At 42.2% G+C, this 22,729-nt stretch overlaps 1 protein-coding gene and 1 pseudogene across 1 annotated transcript in view; one reads left to right on the top strand and one right to left on the bottom strand.

The window, feature by feature from the left end:
- The window catches only part of LOC120056919 (double C2-like domain-containing protein beta), a 182,149-nt gene extending 164,514 nt beyond the window's left edge, over positions 1-17,635 (top strand). The window contains exons 8-11 of the mRNA XM_039005203.1: positions 9,228-9,385; positions 13,529-13,610; positions 16,016-16,112; positions 16,866-17,635. Of these exons, the coding sequence (XP_038861131.1) occupies positions 9,228-9,385; positions 13,529-13,610; positions 16,016-16,112; positions 16,866-17,002 (474 nt within the window). The 3' untranslated portion in view covers positions 17,003-17,635. The remainder of the gene's footprint in view (positions 1-9,227; positions 9,386-13,528; positions 13,611-16,015; positions 16,113-16,865) is intronic.
- A 3,585-nt stretch (positions 17,636-21,220) lies between these two features.
- LOC120056463 lies at positions 21,221-22,540 on the bottom strand (annotated as a pseudogene).
- Positions 22,541-22,729: the final 189 nt, after the last annotated feature.

Genomic DNA, 22,729 nt, shown 5'->3' with positions numbered 1-22,729 from the left:
ACAACCACAGTAATTTCAATGACACACCACTTACTGAGGGGTCTGTTCAACACTGCCTCTCTCCTCTAATTAATTAAGCAGGTTAACAGCATTAAAGGCCAGAGAGAATGACGGTCTCTCTTAATCCATAGAACAAGCAATTATATTTACCAAGGACTGAGCATGGATGCAGGAGGCATATGATTTACTCACAAGTGCTACTTACTTAGTGCCCTGGAGGCTGTTATTGTTATCAAAATAGCTATTGTGTGGTTATTTTACGTTACTGTTGCTATTCAAATATGGACAAGCTTCTTTCACATACAATAGCTCCACCTTAAATTTCAATTGAACTTGAGATCTACTAAATCGATCTTTCGTTTAGCTGCAAAATTTGATTCTGTAAACTTTCTGATAATGTGGGTTGCTGTTTCCAAGAACCTTAGTTTGTGAGCTTTACTTTTTACGAATGAGCTGATTGATAGGGTAGATATTGATAGCTATTCAGAGCCCTTTCTTAATATTCACTCTTTTATCCAAGCATGTCGGTAAGATCTCCTAATTTCATCTGGTTTAGCGGCGCTCACAGAAATACTTTTCTCTTACCGTCAACGACACAATCTGCTCTGCATACTCAGAGAAGCCTTAGCCCAGCCTTTGACTGAACAGCACTGTCTTTTTCTCTGGCTTTCCAATGGGCAGCCTGTGGATTTCTGAGCTATGTGCTGCTGACGCACACACACACACACACACACACACACACACACACACACACACACACACACACACACACACTCTCTCACTCATTCACTCACTCTTCTCATTCCTCAATTAGACTCTTCCCTTTATTGTTTAATTAAAAAGCACCTATATCTAGAGCTTTCTTCTGGCTATCACCTCTGCTACCACAGCTTCTACTATGTATGTGTGTGCGCGTATGCATGCGTGCGTGCTTGTGTGTGTACGTCACTGTTTTTGTTTGTCAGTGTGTGTGTGTGTGTGTGTGCAGACCAGCTGGGCTCTTGCAGCCAGCCTCCCATCTGTATTCAGCTGCTTTGTAGCAATGCAAAGCACCCCAGCAGGGGATAGTTTAGAGAGGGTCTCAGTTAGGGTTGCACAATTAATCGAATTCACATTGAGATCGCAACATTGACATGCAATATCCATATATCATGCAATGTTTTGAAATGCCACTCAGTCACGCGTCGCGTCCTTTTTTTATAAATGCTGAACAAAATTATGAAGGCAAAATGTAAAGTGTTGGTCCCATGTTTCATGAGCTGAAATGAAAGATCCCAGAAATGTTCCATATGCACAAAAATATTATTTCTCAAATTGTGTGCACAAATTTGATTAAATCCCTTTTAGTGAGCATTTCTCCTTTGCCAAGATAATCCATCCACCTGACAGGTATGGCATATCAAGAAGCTGATTAAACAGCATGATCATTACACAGTTGCACCTTGTGCTGGGGACAATAAAAGGCCTCTCTAAAATGTGCAGTTTTGTCACACAACACAATGCCACAGATGTCTCAAGTTTTGAGGGAGCGTGCAATTGGCATGCTAACTGCAGGAATGCCCACCAGAGCTGTTGCTAGAGAATTGAATGTTCATTTCTCTACCACGTCTGAGACCTGCCACCTGGACAGCTGATGAAACTGTGGGTTTGCACAACTGAAGAAATTCTGCACAAACTGTCAGAAACCATCTCGGTGAAGCTCATGTGCATGCTAGTGGTCCTCACTAGGGTCTTAACCTGACTGCAGTTCGGCGTCATAACTGATTTCAGTGGGCAAATGCTCACTTTCGATGGCCACTGGCATGCTGGAGAAGTATGCTCTTCATGGGTGAATCTCAGTTTCAACTGTACCGGTGAGATGGCAGACAGCGCTTGTGGCGTCGTGTGGGCGAGTGGTTTGCTGATGTCAATGTTGTGAACAGAGTGCCCCATGGTGGTGGTGGGGTTATGGTATGGGCAGGCATAAGCTACAGACAACAAACACAATTGCATTTTATCAATGGAAATTTGAATGTACAGAGATACCATGACGAGATCCTGAGGCCCATTGTCGTGCCTTTCATCCGCCACCATTACCTCATGTTTTAGCATGATAATGCGCAGCTCCATGTCGCAAGGATCTGTACACAATTCTTGGAAGCTGAAAATGTCCCAGTTCTTCCATGGCCTGCATACTCACTAGACATGTCACCCATTGAGCATGTTTGGGATGCTCTGGATCGACATGTATGACAACGTGTTCCAGTTCACATCAATATCCAGCAACTTCGTACAGCCATTGAAGAGAAGTGGGACAACATTCCAAAGGCCATAATCAACAGCCTGATCAACTCTATGCGAAGGAGATGTGTCGCTCTGCATGAGGCAAATGGTGGTCACTAGGGTTGAATATTGTCCCGGTATTTTACAAATGTTCCATCCCGAGAATAAATAAATGTTCTCCCTGGTAACCTGGTATTTCCCTCCAAAACCATAAGTGTCATTCAAAAGCATTATAAAGCATATAAATCTGCTTATGTCTGGATTTGATTATAGCTTTGATCGAAATGTAAGCCTGATGCTCCCTGAGCCGGATGGGCCATACATTTTATGAGCCCTACATTAAAGACATTTAATAAGCCTAAGCTCAAAAAAGCCCAAATGATTGTGCCGTTATCTATATGATATAGGCTACTGCACATTACGCACGACAGAAAAACACAAAAGCCTTCTTTTGTGGGTGGCTAATTCTTCAAATAGCCACCCTTTGCCTTGATGACAGCTTTGCACACTCTTGGCAGTATCTCAACCTGCTTCATGAGGTAGTCACCTGGAATGCATTTCAATTAACAGGTGTGCCTTCATAAAAGTTAATTTGTGGAATTTCTTTCCTTCTTAATGCGTTTGAGCCAATCAGTTGTGTTGTAAACAAGGTAGGGTGGGTATACAGAAGATAGCCCTATTTGGTAAAAGACCAAGTCCATATTATGGCAAGAACAGCTCAAATAAGCAAAGAGAAATGACAGTCCATCATTACTTTAAGACATGAAGGTCAGTCAATAGGGAAAAGTTTAAGAACTTTGAAAGTTTCTTCAAGTGCAGTCGCAAAAACCATCAAGCGCTATGATGAAACTGTCTCTCATGAGGACTGCCACAGGAAAGGAAGACCCAGAGTTACCTCTGCTGCAGAGGATAAGTTCATTTGAGTTACCAGCCTCAGAAATTGCAGCCCAAATAAATGCTTCACAGAATTCAAGTAACAGACACATCTCAACATCAACTGTTCAGAGGAGACTGTGTTAATCAGGCCTTCATGGTCGAATTGCTGCAAAGAAACCACTACTGAAGGACACCAATTAGAAAAAGAGACTTGCTTGGGCCAAGAAACACAAGCAATGGACATTAGACTGGTGGAAATTTGTCCTTTGGTCTGGTCCAAATTGGGGATTTTTGGTTCCAACCGTCGTGTCTTTGTGAGATGATGAAAGGAAAGGATGATCTCCACATGTGTATTTTCCATAAAGGAGGAGGTTTTATCATGTGGGGTGCTTTGCTGGTGACACTGTCTGTGATTTATTTAGAATTCAAGGCACACTTAACCAGCAAGGCTACCTCAGCATTCTGCAGTGATACGCCATCCCATCTGGTTTGGGCTTAGTGGGACTATCATTTGTTTTTCAACAGGACAATGACCCAACACACCTCCAGGCTGTGTATGGCCTATTTGACCAAGAAGGAAAGTGATGGAGTGCTGCATCAGATGACCTGGCCTCCACAATCCCCCGACAACCAAATTGAGATGGTTTAGGATGAGTCGGACCGCAGAAGGAAGGAAAAGCAGCCAACAAGTTCTCACATGTGAGAACTCCTTCAAGACTGTTGCAAAAGCATTCCAGGTGAAGCTGGTTGAGAGAATGCCAAGAGTGTGCTAAGCTGTCATCAAGGCTATTTGAAGAATCTCAAATATAAACTATATTTGGATTTGTTTAACACTTTTTCGGTTACTACAAGATTCCATGTGTTATTTCATAGTTTTGCTGTCTTTACTATTATTCTACAATGTAGAAAATAGTAAAAATAAAGAAAAACCCTTGAATGAGTAGGTGTTCTAAAACTTTTGACCTGTAGTGTACCTTTCATAATATTTCTCCTGATGTTATTAGCGTATGTTAAGGGAATTAAATAATTCCTCTATGTACTCATTAATTAAAATCAATCCGTCTATTTCTAAGTATTTGTAAGATACTTATTAACATAAAATAGACAGGGTACAGTCTTATTAAAATTAGATAATAGTATTTATTCTCGGAGCACGCTCCCATTTAACCATAAACAACAGTTTATATACAAGATATGACGTCATTGGTTACAGAATAAATCTCCTCCTCTTGACCAAGATAAAACAGGTTCAAAAGTTCATTCCAACTCCCCAGCGCACACACATGACACACAATATAATTTATTCTCCTGAAGGCTCACTATAATTTATTACCACTTTAGCAGACAACTCAAGATAATGGAAGACCTAAAAAGTTACTCACTGCCTTATCTAAACATCTCAGGGCTAAGTTGGGTCAGTTCAACCATAGTTTAACGACCCTTTTTGCTTACTTTATAACCCACAGCACAAATCTCTCTAACTAAATTGGAATGTTTTTATCCTCATTGTTCATACTACCTAATCCCTTCCTTATGAATTAACATTATTAATCAGATATAATAATAATACCGTGCAGAGTTCAATTAGTTATAGTTTTATCTAAATGTAGACATTGTTTTAGTCATTATTCATAAAATTCCTAACACGTATCTCCTCTTTTGTTGTCCTTATCTTCATCATTCTAATGACATCCATGAATAATAAAGGAATATAATTAGATGCAGAATGCTTTCACATGCATAAACCATCATTAATTAGCTAAATATATGACTAATAATGCATTGAGTTAATTACCTGAAAGAGGTGGGCTAGGACATCTACTGTATATATAGGGCTATATATATAAATCTAGAACAGAATTATCTATTTTGGATGCAATTTGAATGGAGTTAATGGAGAGAGAGAAAGACTGCGAGAGAGTGGCATGAACTGATTTAAAGCAACGATATTTGAGTGATAGACTGTTTTAAAACTCTGCAGATGCAATAAAAATACAAAAATCTTTACAATAAAAAAATAAGGTGAACCCCAAAAGCCAGATGGAGATGGGTAAATTAGACGCGCATTCGGTCTTTATATTACTGTAGCATAGACTTTGCTGCAGCAAATGTAGGCCTTCCTGTCACAAGAAAAAAAGTTATGATGATGAGATGATAGGTCTACATGCATTGTGAACTATGCGCCATACTGAGATGGGCTGTCTGTCCCCACCCTGAGCATTGATGATTCATCATGCAGAGGCTGTAGACAAGCCAGATTTAGATATCGCATATAATTTAAGAGTTCCATTTCACGCCATGCTGTCATATACATAATGTATTATAATTTACCGGTTTCTCGCAGTTATTTATCCCAGGGAAAAGGGAGTGGTTTTGGGCTGTAAATCTCGGTATCTGGTCACACCAGATACTGACTAGCCCCTGCTTTTTAAAAAAGTATCTCTGACCAACAGATGCATATCTGTATTCCCAGTTATGTGAAATCCATAGATTAGAGTCTAATGAGAGTGGCTTGTTCACACAGCAGCCAATAGCAAACCTGGGACAGGCAGATACTTTTATAGCAGGAATCAACATAATGCATAGGCTATTACTGTTGACCAAGTAATGGTTTTAGAACAATCTACAGGAACGTTGTGTAGCAAAATCACAGAAAATTACAGACGTAGTCCTCCTCAGTCACTCTGTGTGCTGAGTACCAACTGAGGGTAGTTTAGAGAGGGTCTCAGTCCTCCTCAGTCACTCTGTATGCTGAGTTCCAACTGAGGGTAGTTTAGAGAGGTCTCAGTCCTCCTCAGTCGCTCGGTATGTTGAGTACCATCTGCAGGTAGTTTAGAGATGGTCTCAGTCCTTCCTCCTCAGTCACTCTGTGTGCTGAGTACCAACTGACGGTAGTTTAGAGAGGGTCTCAGTCCTCCTCAGTCACTCGGTATGCTGAGTACCAACTGAGGGTAGTTTAGAGAGGGTTTCAGCCCTTCTCAGTCACTCGGTATCCTGACTACCAACTGAGGGTAGTTTAGAGAGGGTCTCAGTCCTCCTCAGTCACTCGGTATACTGAGTACCAACTGAGGGTAGTTTAGAGAGAGTCTCAGTCCTCCTCAGTCACTCTGTGTGCTGAGTACCAACTGAGGGTAGTTTAGAGAGGGTTTCATCCCTTCTCAGTCACTCGGTATGCTGAGTACCAACTGAGGGTAGTTTAGAGAGGGTCTCAGTCCTCCTCAGTCACTCTGTATGCTGAGTACCAACTGAGGGTAGTTTAGAGAGGGTCTCAGTCCTCTTCAGTCACTCTTTATGTTGAGTACCAACTGAGGGTAGTTTAGAGAGGGTCTCAGTCCTCCTCAGTCACTCTGTATGCTGAGTACCAACTGAGGGTAGTTTAGAGAGGGTCTCAGTCCTCCTCAGTCACTCTTTATGCGGAGTACCAACTGAGGGTAGTTTAGAGAGGGTCTCAGTCCTCCTCAGTCATTCTGTGTGCGTAGTACCAACTGCTAAGCCCTCCCCTTCCCTTTGGTGTGTGCTTGTCTGGCTCTCATTAAAAGCACACACTTCTGGTGTGAAGATGGCCTCATAGCATTCAGTTCCTTGGTTGGCCCTTGTTTGTTGATGGTTGTCGTTGCTCTGTCGTTCCCTCTGTATTCAATGCTACAGGTCTTTTACAATCTAGTTTTTACTCAAGGGTACTCTCTCGTGGACAGACTACGTAACATAAATGGTATCGTAATGTCTGTCAAAAGACTGTGGGTTATGACGACTAATGAGAGACAGTTGTTCCTGCATGTAGGTTTTTTATCATTTGTTATTTGAACAAATCACAATTTAGCGGGTGTGTGCGTCTTTAGAAATTTAGAAGGGGAGGGGACATTTGGCCTATAGCCCAAAACCTTCAAAAGACAGGGGTGTGGAGCTACTGCCCTGCTTCTGCTCCTCACGCTAAGTGTCTTTTCTTAACATCTCCCCCGAAAACCTAATCTAGTTTCTAACGCAGTTATACAAGATTTTAGTTCTGGGTTCACAAATTTAACAAAAGTGATATATTTGATTCATTATCAAGGTTAGGGTTGCAAAATTTCACTTACTTTGCCAAAAATGTGCAGGTTTTTCAGAAATCCCAGTTGGACATTCCCAAAAGCAGGAGGGAATAAGCAAGTATTCCAGAATCGTCCAACCAGGGTTTCTGGGAAACCTAGGAATTTTGGGAAAGTTACCAGAATGTTGATTCAGCTTAGCTCTGAAAGATGTGGTTTGACAATGACCAAGGTGTCGGCTACATGACAAACAGATCCCCCAAGGCTACATAGTTCTTACCTTGACCATACACTGGAAATTAAAATAAATCCCCTTCAATATTTGGGCTGAATTATTCATAGCCGTTCAAGACAACACCGACAAAAATTGGAGCTGAGACTTCTGTCCATGATTAATTCAACTGGGGTTGGCAGACACTTTTCCCGATCAAGCAGGGAAGAGAGTCCATGACATATTTGCTGCTCCAGTGTTTTTTGGGGCAGAATGTAGTATACTGCAGGGATCAGCACAAATCACAACAGAGGGATATCAGGGGAGAAAGCTGTTGACCAAAGCAAGTCAATACACTCCATCATTGCGCGGCCGGGCTGATCCGCTTGATGCCGTCAAAGGATGTTGATGTAGATGCGTAACCAGGGGCAACAGGACAGGGTTGATCAGAGAGTGGTCAGGTTGAATCAGGGGTAGTAGGGGAGGTGGCCCCTTGAACTCTACTGCAGCTGATCTGGGATCAGTTCTACGGGGCTGTACTTTGGATGGTGACAATCTGCTCAGAAGACATTTGTTGGTTCTCATGCCGTCTCTTGTTAGTCACAATATTGATGCTGGATGCTTTCTTCTACCTCAGCAATACAACACTTTGGGTATTTCCAGTATGTTTGTGAAACATTGTGCTATTAGGAACACTTACACCCTTTTGCTTTAGATTCACAATATTGTGTGTTCCATGATGAATAATGTGACATATGTCAGGGCATTTCCACAGTAGAAGATATAAGAACCTCAGACAATATGACAATGCAGTGTGCATTCCATTTTATCTGTCCCCCTTACCAATGTCCAATTCTCTACTTCATGCTTTCTTTGTCTTTGTGTACTCTCTCTCTCTCTCTCCATTCATTGCCCTTACTCTTTGGTCTGCGTTTTGACTTGCTGTTTTTTTCCCTCCCCCAACGATGATTCAGCTGGCCTTGAAAGTCTCTCAGTTTCAGCAGTTCATTTAATCTATTCAAATTCTCCACTGCACGGTTGTTTTCCCCATCGCTCATCTACCATGCTCTCTCACCGTTTGAACCAGGAGGGTGTTTGAGGGCGTCTCTGTGAAGCCCAGTGCAAACGTAAACGAGTAGTCATACAGCAGGGCGGGAATCATCAGACTCCTTCTGCACAGCAAATTAGTTAGTGTCATTAGCCCAGAGTTCTGGGCAAAGTGCATTTCCAATAAGGTGGACAGTGAATTGGCAAATTTGCACATCTTAGGTTTGGAATGTAATCGAGACTAATGGGCACATGGTATTAAAGTAACTGCGAAGAGTTGCGCTGTGGCTGTGCAGTCACTTGTGCCAAGTATGGACTTGGAGTGTCTTGCATGGAGATTGATTATAGGTGTAGTCTAAGAAGCACACAGCAATACTCACTTTGCAAAATCAAACTCCAAATCAAGTCACAACATTCGATTAGATTCCGAAACTGATCCATGACATTTGCATTTGGAGGAAAAGCCCATCTAAAAAGCCCTTACTCAAAACTTGGCCATCAATCCTAACTGTTGGAGTTACTATGTACATCCCACTCAGTCTCTTCCTCCAGTCTCCTCATGTAATGGGTTGTGGAAGTGAATATTAACCATTGTAACTTCTAAACTGTTGATCCAACTGTTGGACTTCAAGAAGATCCACTTTGCATCAAAATGTTCTGAATAATGATGGTGGTATAGGATAGAGTATATAATGTGACGTGTGTAAGACTATGTAGCTATCGAGCATGACACCTCCACTATCTACTCACTATGCTTATTACCTTTGACCCCTGACCCCTGTGTGTCCCCAATCCTTACCCCGCAGATCGACAAAACAGATGACAAGTCCCTGGAGGAGCGAGGGCGTATCATGATCTCCCTCAAGTATAGTTCCCAGAAGTCTGGCCTGGTGGTGGGCATCGTCCGCTGTGCCCACCTCGCCGCCATGGACGCCAACGGCTTCTCAGATCCCTACGTCAAAACGTGAGTTTGTCACACATTCTCGAGATAGCACACGTCCCCAAACACACGCACTCCAGACCTCTAGTGGTACTGGATTGATGTTTGCTCATCATCCCTTAGGTCTGTCTGTATGGAATCAAGCTCTGGTTTATAACTTTTTCTCTGTTTTTATTAGGGGAACAAAAGTTCCCTCCATTCGGAAATGTTGTCTGATACAGTACTAGACCAATACATTTGATCCTAGTGTTGAAAAACATGATGCATCTCTACATCGCCTATCAGCCAATACCTCTTTTGAATATATGCAAAAATTCAGATTACCCTGCACTCACGAGGAAAATGATAACATCATTTACTTTGACATTTAGCCAAAGGATCTCGCTAAGCCTAGGGCTGGCAATCATTGCTATCAGACTAAAGCAAGATCCAAATTCACCACGGTGTATAAAGTCCCAGGAACAAAACAGCTAGCAGCAGTGCTAACATTTCAGCGGTGAATCTCCTGTGATTACTCCCCAACATGAAAGAGATGTACTACGCAAGAGGCCATCCTGAGGGTGGCAATTATGAAGGGGTGTTATTTTAATCACACCTGAACATTACTGTACTTCTTTCATCTCGCTGAATGGTGGAAGTGCAATACATTACACTGGCAAGAACTCCACAAAAACAACCCACTGGGCACAGACCTCAATTCAACGTCTATTCCACATTGGTTCAATGTAATTTCATTGAAATGACATGGAAACAGCGTTGATTCAACCAGTGTGTGCCAAGTGGGAAAGGAGGAAGACTCATCGAGAGAGGACAGCAATTCCAACCAGCGATGGAGAACCACTCCCCAAATCCTGAAAGACTCGCAGCCCAGATAATAGATTTACAGACTCTCTTTTATGAGGGCTTGAAGGAGGGTTGCATCCCAAATGTCTCCCTATTACACAACATAGGGAATAGGGTGCTATTTTAGATGCAGCGGAGGAGTATGCTCTGTTAAATAGAGAACAGCTGCAATGATTTTCCTGTCCTCCGACACCCAATGTCTATGTCATGGCTGTCTGGCTTCAGAAGGCTGCCGGACACTGAGTCGCTGCAACCCACTGTGTTGATGATAAGCTGGGCTTTTGTACTGGGCCAGTAGCTCTTTTGCACACACAGACACACACACACACACACACCAGTTGACAGGGCAGTGGTCCCTCTGAGAGTTACACGTGGTCAAAGGAAACGTTTGATTGACAGGCTGGGTGAATGACAAGCGCACCCAGCATTTAACATTGCACATTGGTGAGAATAGAGACTCATAAATGCTTTAATATAGTCTGTGTTAAAGGGGTTTGGGCACTTTATTGGTTCTCTCAAAGGCCTTCTACATTTTCAGTGTCAACTTAGATTATAGAAACCCCTGTATCCCCTCTGACTCATTCTTTTGTCTTCGTTGGCATGCCAAGGCTGTGCTGGCGCCTTTATTGACTATGTATGGCCCAAACAGTGTTGAGTGACTGGCTTCTCTGCAGGATTTTTTTTTTCAAATGAATGAGCTCGACATCTACACACAATTAAAGCTTCAAACTAGCCATACTCCCCTTTGATTCTCAATTACAACGAAGTGAAAAGTTGTGCAACGGTGAAATAATTTTAATGGCTGCTCTAAATACCCTAATAATGATCAGTTAGACACCCAGGAGCAATGAGATATGGAGATTATTGCACAATGTGAAATATTTGTATTTCATTTTGGGGAAACTAATCCTGTTCATGGTTCCATCACTTTGATAGCCCCAAAGCAAACTCTTATAATTATCCCTGATTATTCAACTTTTTAATAGAATGATAAAGTTTTGCTCTAAAATGGTAAATTGTGTGGCCTGGCTGGTCTAGCGGTGATACTGCATGCTCCAGCACACATCGACAGTGTTAGTGTGGGTTTTAATTACACATGCTGCTTACGCCAAATCCTGACTCTGCCATCAGCATGACGCAACAGGAACCGGGATTCGTCGGACCAGGCACTGTTTTTCCACTCCTCAATTGTCCATTGTTTTTGATCACGTACCCACTGGAGCTGCTTCTTCTTGTTTTTAGCTGATAGGAGTGGAACCCAGTGTGGTCGTCTGCTGCAATAGACCATCCGTGACAAGGATCAACAAGTTGTGTGTTCCAAAATGCCGTTTTGTGGCCCGCCTGTTAGCTTGCAAGATTCTTGCCATTCTCTTTCGATCTCTCTCATCAACTAACCGTTTTCGCCCACAGGACTGCCGCTAACTGGATGATTTTTGTTGTCGCACCATTCTTGGTAAACCCTAGACACTGCCATTCGTGAAAAGCCCAGGTGGGCAGCTGTTTCTGAGACAATGGATCAGGCGCGTCTGGCACCAATGATCATACCACACTCAAAGTCGCTTAGGTCACTCTTTTGTCCTTTCTAATGTTCAACCGAACAGTAACTGAATGCCTTAATGCCTGTCTGCCTGCTTTATATAGCAAGCCACGGCCACATGACTCATTGTCTGTAGGTGCGATCCATTTTCATGAACGGTGTGGTATACCCAATAAACTGACAACTGAGTGTATATCTATATAAAATCACAGTGCAATGCACTGCGGTAATCATTTATTTGCTATACTATTACCATGAAACAAGATTATTCAAGATTAAAATAAAATACCTACAGAGCAGCCTCCATAGGTATCCAGGAGCTTGGTCATTCATTTGTCACCTGAACATGAGCATATCCACGTACAGCACTTATAGGAATCGTAGATCGGCTAATTAATTGACTGGATTGTGGAGACCTGTGTTTTCTTGCCATGGGGCCTTGTAAATGGGATTCCCTCTGAACTTAAATGAGGTTTCTAGCAGCTAATGGAATTCCTCAGCCTGAAGAGCTAGCGGCTGCTATAGTCTGTAATAAGGTTCAGAGAAAATCTCTCTTTCCTGCCACAAGTGAGATCTGTATATTACTTTTGAAAGGGAGTAGAGGCATTTTATTTCACCCCATGTTCTTCCTCAGGCACTGTTGAGACTACTACATTTTTGACACTGTAGCCATTCTATAGGGCACAATTAGAGTTTGTAGGCCAGGATGACCTGTGTATGGGGCAAAAATTGTCCTATGTTATTTCATTAAAGCGTGAGATGTCGGCCGATATGGACTATGCAGTCGAGTTGGTTTGAGAAGAAAGCAGCTGGCTTTATAGCGAGAGCCTTACTACAGACAGAGTCAAGTACTGCAGTTCTACTGGACTCAGTGGGGAGCTCAATCAAACACCCTCGAGCTACAATTCCAGTCAAGCCCCACTACTCCACTCAGGGTTTGAATCACACATTGACTTTTGGGGGTGCCCAAAATCTATTTGGAGTTCCTGACTTCGAAATATTATGCATTTTTTTACTTAAACATTTATGGAGGTGTTGATTGTTATGGGGTGCCCAGCACTACTGTAATTCTAACCATGACTGTTGCTCTCCAGACTCTAACCATGACTGTTGCTCTCCAGACTCCAGACTACTTCTATTCGGGAGCATTGCGAACATTTTAAATGTATTTCTGGAGATCAGAGCTTTCAGTTGGACCTAGGCTGTGTCCCAAATGGCACCCTATTCCCTATATAGTGCTCTTATGAAGTAGTGCACTATATGTAATGTGGGTTGCCATTTGGGATGCAATCCTAGTCTAGAGCCACCAACTACATGCTATTGTATGTTAATACAATATGGTAATCAACCTTTCAACCCATAGACTGTCAGTCACTGTAGCAACAGCTTGCTTAGTGCTGGCCTCAGTATGCTGCCCACCATCAGGTTAAATATAATGCCACAGCAACCTCTGGTGGTAGAATTGGTATAACATCCAGTTTGATCAGGCTGAATTATTTAGACATTTTCTGTCTCATTCATTTTCATAAATACCTTTTCTCATTCCTTTTAACATTGAAAATGTTATGTCCAATATGATATCGCTATATTTAAGTCAGTCATTCCTGCTGGACTACTTAGAGCTCAGAGAAGCAAGACGTTTCAACATTCTGTGTCCCTGGATGGAATCTCCTGACTGCCTGTCTATTATAGTGTACAGCACACCCAAGAATCAACAGCAAACAACCGTAGACTGCAGAGAGACCTTTGCTGTCAATGTAGGTTACTGCTTTATGTCTTGTCTGCAGGTACCTGAAGCCTGACGAAAACAAAAAGTCAAAGCACAAGACTGCTGTGAAGAAGAAGACCCTCAACCCAGAGTTTAACGAGGTAAGGAAGGACTCACGCTCTCTTCCTCTCTTTTCGGTCTCTCTTTCAGGGCTGTCTTGTCTCTCTCAGACATCACAAATCCCTCCAATAATCCTTCCCATTTAAGACTTGAGACTGAGGAGGAACCAGACATTTTCAGATAAAGCTTTATCAACTTACCTGTGACACAAATTTTTCAAATTTGTCTAATCATACCTAACTTTTTTCCAGAATGATAGAACTATATGAAAATCACAACTTTAATACTGACTCATTCTACATGTACTAATCTTACCATCACATCTCTTCTTACCATCACATCTGGCACCTGTATCTCTCTGGGTGTCCTTATCACACACTAGTGTCCATTTTTTACTAGAATGCGTTGGATAAAGAAGATTGTAATTATTTTATTGGATTTTACCATTTATCACAGCCATTAGCATGGCAAAGTAGCAAGTAGCAACAAATCTTAGGTTCGAAAAGCCAGTTATCAGTTGATGTTTCAGGGCACAGAGGTGAGTTTCCATCCCCTCCAGCCGACTCAGCTATGATGCTCCGGGCCTCCTTCAGATCAGCCCTCTCTTAATTGTCATTGAGAGGCCAACTTGACTGTAGTAAAAGCTTGTCTCCCCCACCTCTCCTGAGCCTGCCTCTTCTTCTCTAAATGCCACACAACCACTCTACCATTAGTCTGTTATGCTGTTCAGAGCAGTGGGCTCCGGAGAGGCCCCGCTTTCATGCTCAGACCGCTGCCAAAGAGCTAGCTTACTGTAGCACTCGACTGCAGCATCAAGTGGCTCGCATCGGAGTGTTCAGCCATATCAGAGTGAATGGCGTCCTCCCAGACCACGCAAAGCCCGTGACTTGACATTTCCAATGACATTTCCTTTAGAACCCATTTCCATCCTGTTGCTTGTTGGCCTTTCGGCTCAATATTAGGCAACCTGGGCTTCCTGTGCATTAGGAAGGCATTTTGATTCAATAAGACAAACAGATAACTTTGAGTATTGTGGGATTGATAACTAAATGGATTCTCCTCTATCAGCATGATTATGTATGGTTATAGGCAGCAGTAATTAATTGTCATTGATAACATTGTTTAATACTTTTATACACATTTATACTTTTTTAAATATCTAACTATTTGACCTCCTAAAACAGCACTTTCATGGGTTTTCTTCAACATTCTAAAGCTCCCATTGTTGAAAACTCCCATGACTTTCAACATTCTATTCATTGTAAACAATGTGACTTTTCACGCAAATCAGCTACTTTGAACACTTTCCCAAAAAAGTACACAAAAATGTATAGTGTATGAAATCTTAGTCTACTTCTCTGCTATTCATATTGGAATAGAAATGTTGTCTACCAATCAAATTATAGCAATTGGGGAGGACATGAGAATGATTATGACACAAAGCTCACCACAACCTACTAAAAAACGAACCCGCTATAACAACCCCCACACTCACTAACCAAACTACAATATTCATGGGTTGCATATTTTGTCACAATATTGTTTTGAACATTCTCTTGAGGACTGATGCCCAAATGAATGTTCTACTCAATGCTTTGTTAATTAGCACTGGTGAAGATTTCATCAAAACTTTGCTAGCTAATGGCAACATTGCCCTTTCTCTAAAGTAAATTTGACGACATCATAATGATGGCAAAGTTTTTCCTACTTATTATTTCCCTACTTTAGCACTGTCATCTTATTTCCATGCCCCGTTAAGAGTGACTGGGTATCAGTCATCAGCCAGGCACCAATATGGGCAGCTGCAGCGTCCGTAGGACATTCATCACAGTGGCAACGACGCGACTGAGTGACGGAGGTGTAACCCGTGAATAGCTAACCCATAGCCTACCTATCTAAAACATTCACTATAAATATTACTACTGCAATGTACTGGTACTAGTACCTATGGGCTACTTACTACTACTTCCTAGTCTCCCACTGATGGCTACTATAAACTATTTATTTTTAAAAGTCCCTCCCTCTACTACAACAATTTTTCAACACTAACAAACTTCTTCCACTAGATGCACCATCATATTTCTCTCCCTAAATAACTTTTCTAATTCCTTATGAGTTAAAGTGTAGTAGTGTGATGAAATATGTGCTCTAACTGCGCCACACTGCAAAGTAATAAGGTTAATATAGTATTCTATCAAAGTAATCAGACCAGATATTTGTATATATTTTTGACGATATTTCACTGCTTCACTTAACTAAAATAAAAATAGCTGAAGCAAGTCACACAATTTTACTTCATGTAAAATTATATTTCTAGTATTTAAATAAGATTCCTTTGATTATGTTTCTGGTGGAATCTTTTTGGGGAGATAACCTTGCTTTCTGTAAGAAGCTGTTTGGCATGTCAAGTTTTTACATTATTTAAATTTTATACTGACTTTTGTAGGAGTTCTTCTACGAAATCAAATACGCCGATCTCAGCAAGAAGACACTGGAGGTGACCGTCTGGGATTACGACATTGGCAAGTCCAACGATTTTATAGGTAAGCACTAAGCAGGCGTTACCAAGCGTAGTGACCAAAGCGTTGTGCGCAACTGCACACTGCCCTGCCATCCACACCAGTGACACTCCTGACCAGCCCGGGCTCCCCTGCCTCTCTGCACCTGGCACCTCTGTTTACAACACCTGTTCACCCACCAGAGGCCTCCATGTGTCCTGATACCTGCCCAGGGCCACAAACCTGGTTCTAAATGACAACAATAAACAACTGAGCTCTAAAGGAGCAAGCATGAAACACTGACCCCTGGTGCGTGCCAGCCAGGCTATCAGCCTTTCAGATTGTCATGCCAACATGTGGTTGGTGGACGAGACATTGAACTTGAAGTGCACTTGAACTTGTCTGAGTGAGGGAAGTACTGTAAATTACAAGGACTCAGTGTATTTTGAAAGATTAGACGTTGAGGATTATAATACAATGCCTTCAGAAAATATTCATACCCCTTGACTTATTTCACATTTTGTTGCATTACTGTCTGAACTTAAAATATATATATTTTTAAATAATTTCATCCATCTATCTATACACAATATCCCAAAATGACAGTGAAAACATGTTTTTAGATTTTTTAAAATTTATTTATTGAAAATTAAATACAGAAATATCTCATTTATACAAGTATTCACACCCCTTTGCTATGACCCTCCAAATTGAGCTCAGGTGTATCCATTTTCTGAAGGCACTGTATATGTGTTGTGTTCTAACCCTTTTCTGCTGTTCTACCGTCCCCGCTCTCAGGTGGCGTATCCCTGGGCATCAGCGCCAATGGGGAGAGGCTCAAACACTGGTTCGACTGTCTCAAAAACAAGGACAAGAAAATTGAGCGCTGGCACACGCTGACCAACGAACTTCCTGGTACAACATTCAACGACTAATGGCCCATCCCCAAACCCTACACATTTGCAAGTAAGGCACCTCCCATACTTGCTGTGGACAGGAGTTCAGCCTTGATCGACCAATTTACCAAATCACACTCCAGCTTTCCCGTTTCCGGAGACATTTACCAAATCACAGCTCTTGTTTTCTGTATTTCTCTCCCAAGGTTTTGAGCTCACCCATTATCTTCTATCCCCTTCTGATAATGTGCTGTCTTTAGGGCTTATTTGATGATACTGCACCTGCAGCTGTCCACAAAAGAACGGTTTGGCAGTGTTGAGAAAGAGTCTGATGTATGTCCCAACAAAACCATAAGTGCGCAACACATGGGAAACAAAAGGTTTGCTGCACAAAACTAGAGATGCGATTATATTTTAATTGTTTGCTGTCCAGAGATGCATATTCACTAGGTTTACTGGAAAATCTACTGGCAGATATGGGGAGTGTGCACTTTGTTGAAATGACAGGAGAAAAGTGTGGATTATTTACTTCAGACACTGCTCTTAAAAGCATGTAATGTTTACAAGTCTAGGACGCAGCTCCACACACCTATGCTGTTCCTCTCAAGTTCGTCTTTGCAGGGGAAAGGGGGAAAAAGACACACGTAATGTGTTTTATATAGACAGTCTACTTTCAGGTCATTGCAAATGTCTAATCCTGTGATGAAGGGTTTGGGCTAGGAGAGGGAAATGAGGAAGGGGTGAGGCATTTTTAATAAAGTAGCGCTAAGTATCTTGTTGCTTGTGTTTCAGTTGTTTTTAAAGTAGAGTAAAATGTACGCTACCCCAATCAGTGTATCAGATGAATGTAGACTATAACCCTTCTAACCCACAGTACAGTAACTCCTCTGAGAATGTGCACCCAAGTGCTGTGTGTTATTGAACCAGTTCATACATAAAATTCAAGGTCTGATAAACATCAGAGAGTTGCGTTGGATGGTATGGGAGGAAGAGAATTGAACTTCTGCAGCCCCATTCGCAAACTGTCAATGATGTTGCCTGAGGCGGAACATTGTCCATAGATCTATATTTTTAATGACATGAGGGCTGTCATGGAACTACCGATTCATAGTTAATGTGGTGGAATGTATGAGTTGGCGCTGCTTAGTCCCAGAACCCTATTTAGTCGATGAGAAGGCAATATGGCTCAGAACACACTTCACACTTATTTGATATCAAAGCACGGTTTGATCTTTGTGCAAAATTAAGCATTTTATATTCACCATTTTATTGTTGCCTGTTGTCTAAGAAATCGCAGGGCTAAATGTATGTTTATGTGTGCGTGCACATGTTTGTACTGTATGTATGTTGGTGAATGCAACCAACAAATTGTCCTTTTAATTGTGAAATATTCAACTGGCCAATTCTTAGCCAACAGGTAATCATTGTATATGTATTGCTAGTGTTTTCCATTGTACATGTTGTTGGCGTTCAAACTTGAACTGTACTTTTAGTTTATGTATAGCAGCATACAACCAGTACATACCCGACATTACATGATTATAAGTAGTTTCATTTTGTGTTCTCATTTATTTTACCCATAGTGATATTTTTGACAGCTTTTGTCTTCCTTTTAATAATCTCAAATTGTGTCCCATTTCATTCTTAAACATGCAGTGAGCTTAATTTCGAGGGTATTTTTCATTTTCATTGACCAACCCATGTGGGCTTAACGTTCCTACTTCATCTTCACAGTTTACTCAAGAGAGGGTCAAGTATTCCACCTGTCTATCTGAGCGTTAGTCTCTCTGGCCTGGTGTGGAGAGTGATTTGTGAAACACTAACTCATTGGCTATGCAGCAGTCAAATATCTTCCCCCTCTACTAATGAGAATCTGTTTTGGACACAAAGGTCCAACACTATCTCTTCCTCAGTCCTACAGGGGTCAGGCAGGCATGGAGGTGGTCTCTTTCTCAAATGCATATACAGTCGCAACAGCAGCCCAACCTGTGGAATTTTGTAATCTGTTTGCCTTTGTACTCAAAACTGGATATTATGACAAAAATGCATGCAGATGTTATTGGTTTGTCATGAAATGACTTTGCTTAATGTTTGATACTGCTGTTTTTTATGTGAAAAAAAGAACACAACTTGGATGCTACAAGAATGTCAATATTTCTTCTGGACAACGTTTTGTACCTTTGAACACTATCGCATTGACTGTCTGGGGATGTGACTGCATGTGAAGAAAATCTATGCCTCTGTTTTGTTCCTTTTTTTTAACACTCAGGCAATTGTTTGCATAGTTCTGGTGGTTCTCTGGTTTTCAAAAAATTATTAAGAAAAACAATTTGATTTTCTCCTATTTCACCTTAGTCTTGGCACGGAATGGCCGTAGGATCGTGCCTTTTCTTTTGTAACAGTGTATTTTTGCACCGCTCAAGATTAGATCAATATTAGCTTTTAATATGGAAATAATACATGGCACATTTATATTTATGTATATGCGTTAGTATCTGAACACTGTTTCACTCTTTGAATATTTCCCACCCAAATGACACAAGGCCAGAGTGTCATTCCACTGTGTGATGGTGTTGACAGTGAGGGCAGGGTGCAAGGTTGAGGTGGAAGCATGGATTTATACGTCTGTGGGTGGAAGAGGTCACAATGAAAGGCAACAGGGTCTGTATTAACAAAGTGTCTCAGAGAAAGAGTGCTGATCTAGGATCAGTTTTGCCTTTTAAATTATAGTGAATTATATTATATGGACTGGGGTGACCTGATCCTAATCAGCATCCCTGGTCTTAGACGCTTTGTGAATGCGGGCCCAGATCCCGATTTCTGAACGTAGTATACAAACCACAGATAAGCCAGTATGCCAAGTTACATCTTCTACTTATATGGAGGATGTTTTAGTGTCATTTTTTACAGTAATCCGAATGTGGCAGACTGGTGATGGAAAGGCTGTGAATTTAATTAGTCTGAGCTTATTATCTTGGTCAGGTGTTTTTTGTACTGACAAAAACATCTGTGGCAAGTTGCCAAGCATGCCACAGAACATTGTGTTTTGTAAGCTGTTTTCGGCTCCCTGAAGGTATTCATCTTCAAGTAACAACGATAGGGTTACCAATATTGCCCATATTCATTGAGCGTACACCATATTCATTACATTATCCAGTTATGTACATTTTTGACCCAGCAAAAAAAGTCTACCAGAAACCAGAATATTTCTTCTTTTATCCGTTTCTTTTATTTTTTTGTAAGTATTACATTATTCCTTACATTTGTTTTTTACTCTGGCGAATGGTGTGCTATTTGTATGTTTAAAATTGAAATCCTGTTCAATAAAGTAGAGAACCAAAATAATATTGCCTCATGTTGTAATGTCATGATTCTTTACAGGGTTCTCCAAGTTCAACCCCCAGTTCTGGAGAGCTACTGGGTGTGAAGGCCTTTGCTTAGAGCAAGAAGAGCCCTGTGGCTTCAGGCTATTGGGTGTGGGAGAGTGGGAAATCTGGGGAGCCGTTGTCCAAGTAGGCTACACGTAGCGACTGTATGTGTGTGGAAAACATTTCATCACAGTTAAGGCATTTAACTTGTTTAGTATAGTCCGTTTGTAATTCCACTCAATACTTGTAGCTGTATAGTCCGTTTGTGTTGTTGGTCTTGGTTTGTTTGTGTTGTTGGTCTTAATGTTCCGGAAGGTAGCTAGCTAGCGCTCACTCACTCACGTGGCTGCTAGCACCTTCATGAAAAGAGGCATGAGGGAAGCTTTAAAATATTGCGTTTTTCTAAGTAGTGAGAACACTTGTGAGCAGGCAATGATGAAAATGTATCTTTAAACATTGTACTTTTCTTGAGTTTTGTAATTGACTTAAACAAGCAGAGAAGAAAATAGTATTTTGCTGTGAATCAATGGGGTAACCACAGGTTGTTTTCCCCACAGGCAGGCGGGACTGTGACATTCTATCTAATACCGACTGGGACTCCGAAATCCTCCAACCAGGATTTCTGGGAAACCAGGGAATTTATTGAAATGTCACAGAATTTTGCAACCCTACTGGTATGTCAACTTCCCTGCAAGGGAATGGACCATAGACGGATTAAACTGAAGCCTGCCCTCTAGCGGTGTGTATTTGTAATTCCACATGTGCAACATTCGATACTGTGACAGCTGGTCTAATGCCGTGTTGACATGCTTTTTTTGTTGTCATTTTCTTTTGTGTGTCAAGTTTATTTTAACCAAAAAACAAACAACCATCACAAAACTATGATAACTGAAGTGAAAGGCTTGTATTTTATTCCCATTGTCTATAAAAGTACTATAAAAGTAAAACAACTTTTGCAAATCAAGTAGTCTTTTCTGTTATTCCTGTCTTTACAAGTACTCTCAGCTCTCCTCCACTTCTACAGTGGGAGGATTTGCTTTGTCTTTGTCTAATATCCCCGCCAAAGTTTTGAAGGACGGCCCCCACTCGCTGAGGTATCTGAAGTCCTCACCGCCGTCCGCTGTCCACGACTCGATGGAGCTCAGCGACTCTGCCACTGACCCATCCCCCTCGTAGGCGTATGTAGCCAGCGAGTCATACGGGGGAGCAGGGAAACCCAGGTGGTTCTCCTGGAGACGCTGGTGAATATAGTCCCTGATGATGTCAGTGCTGCCCTCTGGTAGGGGTTGACCCATTGATCTCAGTTTGAGTGGTGACATCTGACCATGACCCTGTGCCCCGGCGGAGCATGTTCTCCTTGATGGCCTTGTTATTCCTCAGCGTGACCATGTCGAAGGCGTGGATGTCCTCCTCGCCTCCCCCCTCGACGTCATAGTGGATCACCTTGTCCCGGATGTCCTCCTTGGACGACGTAAATGTTTCCCTCTTCTTCTGCCGTCTCAGGCCTACATAGAGCACCACGATCACCAGGAGTATGACCATGCACAGTAAAATGGCCATCCACTGCCCCGGTGCTGAGACCCACTGGTAGGAAGACTGCTTCTGCCGTGCAGGACAGGAGGGACCCGTCGGTCTCACAGACACACATGCGGACAGTGAGGGTGCCAGTGCTGCTCTGGGCTGGGTAGCCACTGTCCACCACCACCACAAGCACCACATAGTACTCCTGGACTCGCCTCTGAAACCCCACACGCTTGGTCACTATCCCCGCTGTGTTGTTTCCAAAGTCTCGCACAGTGAAATTCATGTTTCTGATTTCCCTGGGGGACTTGAAGATGAACTTCTGTCCAACAGCGGGAAGATCCTTGTTCGTAGCATTGATGGTCTGAATTACCTGGCATACTTTTTCATTTTCACAAACGTGTCAAAGGGAATGGTGAGCTCCGGAGGGAACTCGTTGACATCCAGCACATTGACTGTGACTGTGACCTTGTTGGATAGGATAGGGTTGTAAAAAAAGAATGGTCCACCACCCAAAGACCATCCAGCGTTGACATGCTAGTTGGAACTAGCAAAACTGACATTTCTGACTTAACTGGTTGTAGTTATACTTGTGTTGCGTTCAACCAGTTAGCAAGTCAAACATTTATGAGATTCATAGTTCCGACTAGAACGCGAACGCACAAAAAATATTTCCGCTGCGATGCAGTGGTCTAGGGCACTGCATCGCAGTGCTAGCTGTGCCACCAGACACTCTGGGTTCGCGCCCAGGCTCTGTCGCAGCCGGCCGCAACCGGGAGGTCCGTGGGGCGATGCACAATTGGCCTAGCGTCGTCCGGGTTAGGGAGGGTTTGGCCGGTAGGGATATCCTTGTCTCATCGCGCACTAGCGACTCCTG

Source organism: Salvelinus namaycush, chromosome 12 (genome assembly GCF_016432855.1).
Source record: "Salvelinus namaycush isolate Seneca chromosome 12, SaNama_1.0, whole genome shotgun sequence".
In the NCBI taxonomy this organism is placed as follows: Eukaryota; Metazoa; Chordata; class Actinopteri; order Salmoniformes; family Salmonidae; genus Salvelinus; species Salvelinus namaycush.
The sequence above is the reverse complement of the archived record's forward strand: the minus strand, read 5'-3'. Positions and strand labels throughout refer to the sequence as shown.